Genomic DNA, 9,095 nt, shown 5'->3' with positions numbered 1-9,095 from the left:
TTAGCCTCCCCCAGCACATTTAAAGGACAGGAAATGCCTCAGTGTTGGGACACATCAAAGGTCTTGTCCCACACTGGACTTTCCCCATTCCCCACTCACAGGCTACTTATAGTGAAGGAGGCCATGTTGCTTTTGTGCCATTCAATTCTCTCCAGCCTCTGCATTGCCCTGCCGGGTGCTGCTCATCGCCTAAGCCTAGCGCTGTCTCTGTGATGGCCCAAACCAGCTCCGGACGCCCTTGGATTCTGGGAACATTCAGTGATGGCACGTGACTACGGCTCAGATTCATCTTTAGGTGAGTCTACTGCCTTCAGCAAGCTGAAAAGAGTGGCAGTGCCTTACCTAGCCGGCACCCGCTTTGCAAGAGCTGGTGCAAAAGTGGTGTTGTGCATCCAGTTTTTCTGCTCCATCGACATAAGGTGTCTGGTGTAACCCTGCTGGCTTCAGGAGAGTTGTCCTGATTGACGGTGGCGTAGGTGAGAGGAAAATCTAGCTTGGTGCCTTCAGCTGACCTTTGGAATGGGACAAGGGTCCCCTTCACCAAAGCACCCCAGTACAGGCTGTCCAGAGGACATTGCTTCAGTGCAGACATAGATCCCACTATGCCGCCCCACTGATGCACCCTCTAAAACAGGGCATGGTGTAAAGAAAGCAGCAGAAAAGAGTGTCTACATCTTACTGCTTTGTTCCAGAGGAGAAGAGATTGATGGACTTGGCATGGGTCTTAATGGTAACCTGACAGGAGGAAATATGTTTGTGCTTTCTTTGGTTTCTTTATGATGTGCATATAGATAACCCAGAAAGTGTGTTTTTAGTTCATTTTCCCCCTCTGTTTTTCACACGGCTTCCCTGGTTTGTCTGGAGGATCCAGAGAACTAATTTCATCATGGCATTACAAAAAAAATAGAGAAAAACCCTGAGCAGTTCCAGTGGGAAGGGACTTTTAGCCCGACTTTAGATGTTGTTGTCATTGTTTTATTAACACTCATTGAACTCCGACACCTTGCACATAGGTGGGAGAAAAGCTCTCTATGTAAAAGTTCACACCACCTCCTGCCTCACCATCTGCACATCTGTGATTCCCAAAGGGAAGTCCTCCATCACAAAGAGGAAAGATAAGCCTCAGTGTTCCTGATGCTTCTGATATCCATTTGTTAACCAGAGGAGGATGGGGTGAGTGTGAAGTCCAGGCTTTTTAAACTAAATCACAACGAAGGAAGAATATGGCGGCATGACCCAATGGGTAGGTCACTGAACTGGGAATGAGGAGAACTTGGCTCTAGTCCTGATGCTACCATTGACTTGCTGTGTGAACTTGGGCAAGTACAAGTCCCTTGACTTCTTTGCTCTATCTGTTCTGTGCTGTAGCCTCATTGCCAATGCAGTGAGCAGGTGCCTGTTACTCACATTGTAAAGGACTTTAGGAGGCAAGGATGGAAAGTTCTGTAGAGCACTCTGAAAAAAGGCACAGACTTTTTCCCTATGGAGGTCACCTTCAAGGCCATGAGAATCATCACATGAGGCTAAAGGAGATGGAGAGAGGCACACAGGGGCATGCCATGAGGTTTAAGGCAGGGACGAGGCTCATGGAGGAGTCAGATGATGTGCCTTGGGGGTCACAGAGACAAAGGTCTCATGGAGGCCTTGGCCCAGGGGTCATGTAGAGTGGGTTTCATGGGGACAAGATGGGGGGAAGGAGGGGCTCATGGGGGATGAGGTCTGGGGGTCATGTGGACTAGGGGGCTTATGGAGGACGTGAGTTGAGGATCATGGAGATGCGGGGACAGGAGGTTCCTGGGGATGCAGCCAAGGGATCATGTAGATGAGGGGGCTCATGGAGGATGTGGCCTGGGGGTCCTGTAGATGGGGGTTCATGGGAACAAGATGGGTATTCATGGAGGATGTGGTCTGGAGATCATGGAGATGGGGAGCTCATGGAGGATGTGGCCTGGGGGCTATAGAGATGAGATTGGGGTTAATGGAGGAGATGGCCTTGGGGCTCCTGGAAGACAGGGTCTGGAGCTCACGGTGATGGGGATTCATGGGGATGAGATGGGGGTTCATGGAGAATGTGGGCTGGGGTCATGTAGCTGGGGATTCATGAGGACAAGATGGGGGCTCCTCGAGGATATGGTTTGGAGATCACAGTTACTGGGGGGCTCATGGAAGATGTAGCCCCAGGGACTACAGAGAGAGGGGCTGATGGGGACAAGGGGGGCTCATGGAGGAAGGTCGGGCTGGGGGCTCATGGGGAAATGGGCTTGGGGCTCACAGAGGACAACTGGCGGTGTGTGTTTCCTTTAGAGGGGTGGAAAGGGAGAGCGCTGAAGGAGGGGGAGGGGGGAGCTCAAAGCCCTTGTGTGGAGTGGCCCTTAAGTAAGGGGCCGATGCACCACGGGGGGAGGGGGCAGAGGAAAGTAACAATGCCCCAGGTGGGAGGGGCCCCAGAACAAGGGGACAACGTCCCACGGGAAGGGGCGGGGAGGGGGCAGAGCACGCATCCAGTGCCCCACGGGAGGGGGCAGAGCTCGGATCGGGTACCCCACGGGGCGGAGGGGAGGGGGCAGAGCACGCATCCAGTGCCCCACGGGAGGGGGCAGAGCTCGGATCGGGTACCCCACGGGGCGGAGGGGAGGGGGCAGAGCACGGATCCGGTGCCCCACGGGGAGGGGTTGGTGAGGGGTGGCAGAGCACGGATCCGATGCCACACAGCGGGGGGGAGGCGAGGGACCAGAGCACGGATCCGGTGCCCCGGTGGGTGGGAGGGGGCAGATCACGCATCCAGTGCCCCACGGGAGGGGGCAGAGCTCGAATTGGGTGCCCCACGGGGGGGGGAGGGGGAGGGAAGGGGACAGAGCACGGATCCGGTGCCCCACGGGGGTTGGGGGTACTGCACGGATCCGGTGCCCCGCGGGGGGGCGGGGGCAGAGCACGGATCCGGTGCCCCATGGGGGTTGGGGGTACTGCACGGATCCGGTGCCCCGCGGGGGGGCGGGGGCAGAGCACGGATCCGGTGCCCCATGGGGGTTGGGGGTACTGCACGGATCCGGTGCCCCACGATGAGGGGCGAGGGGCAGAGCTCGGATCCGGTGCCCCACGAGAGGGAGGGGAGGGGGCAGAGCAGGGATCCGGTGCCCCACGAGGGGGAATAAGGGGGCAGAGCAGGGATCCGGTGCCCCACGGAGGGGTGGGGGGCAGAGCTCGGATCCGGTGCCCCACGAGGGGGAGGGGAAGGGACAGAGCAGGGATCCGGTGCCCCACGGTGAGGGGCGACAGGCAGAGCAGGGATCCGGTGCCCCACGGGAGAGTGGGGGGCAGAGCAGGGATCCGGTGCCCCACGGGAGAGTGGGGGGCAGAGCACGGATCCGGTGCCCCACGAGGGGGAGGGGTGGGGGGCAGAGCAGGGATCCGGTGCCCCACGAGAGGGAGGGGAGGGGGCAGAGCAGGGATCCGGTGCCCCACGGGAGAGTGGGGGGCAGAGCACGGATCCGGTGCCCCACGAGGGGGAGGGGTGGGGGGCAGAGCAGGGATCCGGTGCCCCACGAGAGGGAGGGGAGGGGGCAGAGCAGGGATCCGGTGCCCCACGGAGGGGTGGGGGGCAGAGCTCGGATCCGGTGCCCCACGGGAGGGGTGGGGGGTGGAGGAGGAGCGGCGCTGCTGCGCCTTTAAGACTCTCCCCGCTGTTCCCTGCCCAGCCGGAGCTGCAGCGGCGGCGGCGGCAGGAGCCGGCGAGGCGGCTGAGGCGGCGGCAGCAGCAGGCAGCCCGCGGAGCACCCCCACCCACCCCCCGGCGGGGAGACCCTCCTTCCCCCGGTCCCCGCAGCGCAACCTGCAGCGCCGCTCCCGCCGCGCTGCCCGGGCAGGCGAGCCAGCCCCCGTCCCCCCCACCGCCCGGGGGCTCCCCGCGCGGCCCCTCCCCGGGAGAAGTTTGCAAAAGCCGCCGGTGCCCTGCTCCGGGGCTGGCGCGTGGAGCCAGCCCGGCCCCCGGGAGCAGCCGGCTTGCATCGGGGACCATGCCCCAGCAGGACCCGGGGTCCCGTTCCCCGGCAAAGAGCGGCATGCCCCGGGGGGATTAACCCTCCCGAGCCCCGCAGCGCCTGCTAGACCCCCCGAGGGTGCGAACCGAAGCCCTCCCCCGCCCCCTCCAGCTCCGGATCTGCCCAGAGTCAATAGGATGAGGGGGATCTGTTACTTTGCCATGCTGATCCTCACAGGTGAGTAGCGAAAGCCCCTGCTCGGAGCCCGGCTTCCGCGCTGACCCTCTGCCCTTGGCTCTCCGGGCTAGCCCGGCCGAGATGGCGGTGCCTTTGGGGGTCGGTCCCCTCGGCTCTCTTTGCTTTTAAGGAGAGGAGCCAACTTTCTGGGTGCGGGATGGGACTGGCCTTTGGGATGCTCGGGATGAGTTGCTCCCTCGCTGGAGGCAGAGAAGAGGAGTGTGTCGTGGATAGAAAGAGAACCGGCTTTTTCTGGGTGTTTCCCTCTACTTCTGGGGCAGGGCTGCAGTTTAAAGGACACGGGGGATTGAGTCCCAGGGCTCTGGATGTAGGAGACGCCAGCCTGGGTCAGACCAGGGGTCCATCTACCCCATGGCCAGGACCAGATGAATCAGAGGAAGGTGCAAGGAACCTTGTAGTAGCAGTTCTGGGATAGCCTTTCCCCCCAATCTCAGTAGTCAGTGGTTGGCTTGTGCCGTGGAGGGTTTGTATCTGGTCCAAGATGAGTGTTTATGTTTAATATTTACGGTTATAACCCTAGATATTCTTGTTATCCAGAGAAATCTTTAATCCCTTTTAAAATCCAGATGTTGCTGCTTCAGTGATAAGGTTCGACATGGGATAAAACTGTGCCTCTTTGGAAGATTTTTGAAGATCCCATCTAACTCATTTAATGCCCCAAATTAGTAGAAGGGACTCTGGAAAATACAACAAGATTTCAGATTCCCCAACCTGTCAGATCAATTTTCTGGGTCCTCCTTCCCCACCCCCTGCAAAAAATGTGGACCCAATAGAACAGGTCTTCTGGTTGTGTAGAGTGTCATAAATCCTATGTGTATGTGCGAGTCTGCCCTAGTGAGTAGATAGCCTTACATTTAAAATGTGGACATGCAACATTTTCACAGTGGAATTGTACAGGGTTTGTTATTTCCAGCGTTTGTTTGAATTGCACATGGGGGATTATCTGCAGAGGTTTCTAAAAACCTATCTAGATCATTGAAGTCTGGATCGTCTCAGGTGTCTTGGACTGGAGAGAGCGAGGGGTAGATGTTCTCCTTGTAATGTGTTTTTGTTTTCCTGTGATCTTTGGGAGCAGATTAGGAAGTAATGCTGGACGGTGCTGCTAACCACTAGGATACAGTGAATGGCATCAAAACCTGCACCAAATATATTAAAAACATGATGCCACATTGGGAACAAATGGTTTTTGTGTCACTTGAGATAGAAAAGGTTTTTGTTGTTGTTGTTTTTGAGGAGCAGAAGAGGTGCTGCTAAAAAGAATTAAATGTGATGTGATTTGTTTTGACAACTGAAACCAGCGATGATGCAGGTAGCACACAGACTGAATACTAGAGACTGTTCAAAGGGGGGAGGGATAGCTCAGTGGTTTGAGCATTGGCCCGCTAAACCCAGGGTTAGGGAGTTCAATCCTTGAGGGGGTCATTTAGGGATCTGGGGCAAAAAAAATTGATCCTGCTAGTAAAGGCAGGGGACTGGACTTGATGACCTTTCAAGGTCCCTTCTAGTTCCATGGGATAGGTGTCTATCTCCAGCGTTAGTTGTACAGCAGTGAACGATGCCAGTCGTTTAGCTCTCTGGATTTCTCTCTCACTTTAGCTGCTATTGGCACTGTGAAATTATTCTCACGCTTCATCATATTTTGTTTTGCAAACCTGCGGCTTCTATATTGTAAGAAAATATCTCCTCTTTAAGCCAGGGAAGAATGGGACTGGACTTAAAAAAGCCCTGAACCAAGAATGTCCAAGACACTAAGGATTTGTTTTGTTTGTGTCACTATTCTTGTGCTGTATGTTGCAAGGAAGTGAAGGAGGAGAGAGCCCTGTCGCTTGAGATTTTAAAAAGTAGATGGGACGGAGTACTAGCAAAATACTGGAGGGAAAAATCCTGCACAGTCCCATGGGAATGGACTAGATTTGCCAATAATTTATTTCCCCTGAGTCTCTGATGTCAGGGTGGGACAGTGTCTCATTTTAAAGACAAAAATAGATTCTAAAAGAAAATTCCTTAGACCATTAATTATTACACTACAAGGTGATTCCTTTTACCTTTTTTCTGAGCCAACAAAAATTCTAGATTTCCCCAAAAGCAGGTGTTTTTCTACAGCCCCGATCACCATAGTAGCTGGAGTTAGGTAGGCAATCTCCATACAGCAAAGCAACAGTTAAAGGCACAGTGTGGTCATTTCATGCAGTGCACATGCATTGCTTATCTGCAAGTTAAACCAGGGGGTAGGTCATGGGTTTGGAACAATACAGTTTATTTACAGTTTAGAATGTATTCTGTGAGGTACATGCAGTATAGAAAGTGAAGAAAGGTAATACTGCACCTAAAGGTACCACCTTCCTTGAAGTTTACTTTCACATAAGGCTCCTGGAGTAATATTAACCTGGACTAATAAAAGGGCTTTTAAAAAGAACAGATCTCTATCTGAGTACGTGACTTAGGTTAGCAGGTTTCACCACAGGTGAATGACAATTGCCACCGGTCAGAGTTGCAACGTTAGCCATTATCAGCTGGCTTTCACACCTTGGCATTTGCCCCTAAGTGGTAGAGAGCGAAGCTCAAAAGGAAGAGCAAAATGACCCTTTTCCCCTTTGAACTGACATTTGCCCTGGCTGGGGTCACTGGTCAATGTAATTCCCGGTGGGATAATCTTGGGGAAGGCCGTCAGCATGAGCTAAAATTCATGAGAGAGCATAGATATTTTTCACTGGTAAAAGTGTTTGACTCTTTGTAATTATTATTATGAAATAATATTTGTCTTGTGATTGCATCTGTCCGAGATCAGGGCTCCATTGTGCTAGGCACTGTACACGTATAGCATGAAAACATCGTCTTTCAAACTGGACCCAACAATTCCTGTGATAATTCCCAGTTTCTCTGTGTTTGTTGAAATCAGGCACGAAATAAATATCCAGCTGTGATGAGATGTTATTAGTCAAGTACGTGCCCTTTGTTTTGTCAAGTGACCTTGCTCCGTGTAAGAAACAATGGGACGAACATTGGTGATGGTGGGATTGTTTTTAGAGCGTAAGACTTTGTCAGGATTCCTGGGTCCCATTCTAGGACCTGTAACTGACTCATTAAATGACCATTTAATCTCTCGGTGTCTCTGTTTTTCCAGGTTTTTAATGGATAGAGAAAGGAAGTGGTGAGGTTTATTTAACATTTAAAGAGCTTTGGGGTCTTTGGGTGACTGATGGTATAGAAGGGCAGAGTATCATTAATTAGTTTTATTAAAATACTTAGAGTGCAGGATCCTGGTTAGTGCCTAACCCAAAGAGTTTATGACCCTCCTCTGCAGACTTATTTGTAAAGAGCAGAGCAGACATTTGTCACAATAGTGATCATACTTAATAAGTAATTATCATAATGATGGTCATGAAACTGAAAAGAAAAGGGTGAAATGTTGGAGGATGGGAGTTGGAAATAGCCTCTTTCCATTGTGAAGTCTCTATCATGCCCAGATGTGGTTCCAGACCATTACAACTCGCCTCTATTAATGATATACCCTGGGACCGTGAAGTGGCAGCTGGGATGAAACCTTTCCACTGTCTAGTAGTGAAGTGTTTACCTGGCAAGTTTTATTGTGCTTGGTACTTAATATAATTTGTTGGTGTATGTTTCCTGCAGTTTAATCACAGCCGCAATCAAACAGAGACGGCTGTTTCTCTTGCTGCTTCTTACCTGTGAGAGGAACTCAAATCCCAGGGAAAGGACAAAAAGCTCTTGAGAAACCACATGTGTGTATGTTTGGGGGGAGGGGGGAATTGGAACGCTACAAAAATGAGTGCGTTTGTCAGCGACACCCATCTCAGCTTTGCCAGAAACAAGCCATTGTTTGCATATTAATGTGCACCTTATACTTCCATTTCTCAATGACGGTCAGAGCTGCATAAGGTTTAAAATGCTTAGCTCAGCAGGCCGCCCTCAGACACGACCACAATTCTGACTTGTGAAAAGACACCCAAATCCAGGGAAATGTGGGGGTATGTACTCTGCACTAGGGCTGCACTTCCTTAAATAACAACTGATATTTAGACCCTGACACATGTTAATCAAAGTACTTTTCACTGACAGCAATGCCTTTTCTGCCAGAATGAACATTTTCACAATATTTTTCCTTGTATCTGAAATTTTCTGCTTTTTGATGAAGTTTGAATCAAAAAAATGAAGAGAAAAGTGATTTTTTTCCCCCCAGCAATCTTTGTTTTGTTCTGAGGGTGAAAAACACACTTTTGTTTTTTTGCTGCCCTCTTCTCTAGTGTAAAAAATGAAAAAGAATTGGGGGAGTTTCCCACCCCCTCACTCCATAAAATATAGTGGAAAATTACACTACAATTTTTTTTTAACAAAAGTTAATTTTTCCCATTTTTCTGTGAATATACTTACATTTTTGACCATCTCTACTAACAGTAGCACCTATTCTTCTATAGCACCTTCCCTACAAAGGATTTCAAAGCCTTTTACAGACTGGGGGTGAAATCTAGGCTCCACTGAAGCCAATGGAAGTTCTACGAATTTCACCTGGAATTTTGTTATCAGTGACAATTAATAGTATTATTTCTATAGTGATTGCATGTAGATGGGGCGCCAGAACAGTGTGGGCCAGGGGGCCATGGCCCCATCACTTTTAAAAGGGCCTCAGAAGAAGGGATGGCGGGGGCCACAGTTTGGGCGCCGGTGCCCCACCACCACCACCACCACCACTTTTAGGGAGCTTCCATCACTCCTGCACCTAGGAGTATGTCTACACATCAGCTATCAAGCATTCGTAAAACTACAATACCCACCTGGGGAAGTGAGGAAACAGATTGACAGAGCAAGACGGGTAGCCAGAAATCAGCTACTACAGGACAG

At 51.6% G+C, this 9,095-nt stretch overlaps 1 protein-coding gene across 1 annotated transcript in view; it reads left to right on the top strand.

The window, feature by feature from the left end:
- Positions 1 to 3,716: 3,716 nt before the first annotated feature.
- GFRA4 (GDNF family receptor alpha 4) overlaps positions 3,717 to 9,095 on the top strand; it is a 145,078-nt gene continuing 139,699 nt past the window's right edge. Inside the window, exon 1 of the mRNA XM_005291472.4 lies at positions 3,717 to 4,214. Within this exon, the coding sequence (XP_005291529.2) occupies positions 4,175 to 4,214 (40 nt within the window). The 5' untranslated portion in view covers positions 3,717 to 4,174. The remainder of the gene's footprint in view (positions 4,215 to 9,095) is intronic.

Source organism: Chrysemys picta, chromosome 5, assembly GCF_011386835.1.
Source record: "Chrysemys picta bellii isolate R12L10 chromosome 5, ASM1138683v2, whole genome shotgun sequence".
NCBI classification, from domain to species: Eukaryota; Metazoa; Chordata; order Testudines; family Emydidae; genus Chrysemys; species Chrysemys picta.
The sequence above is the reverse complement of the archived record's forward strand: the minus strand, read 5'-3'. Positions and strand labels throughout refer to the sequence as shown.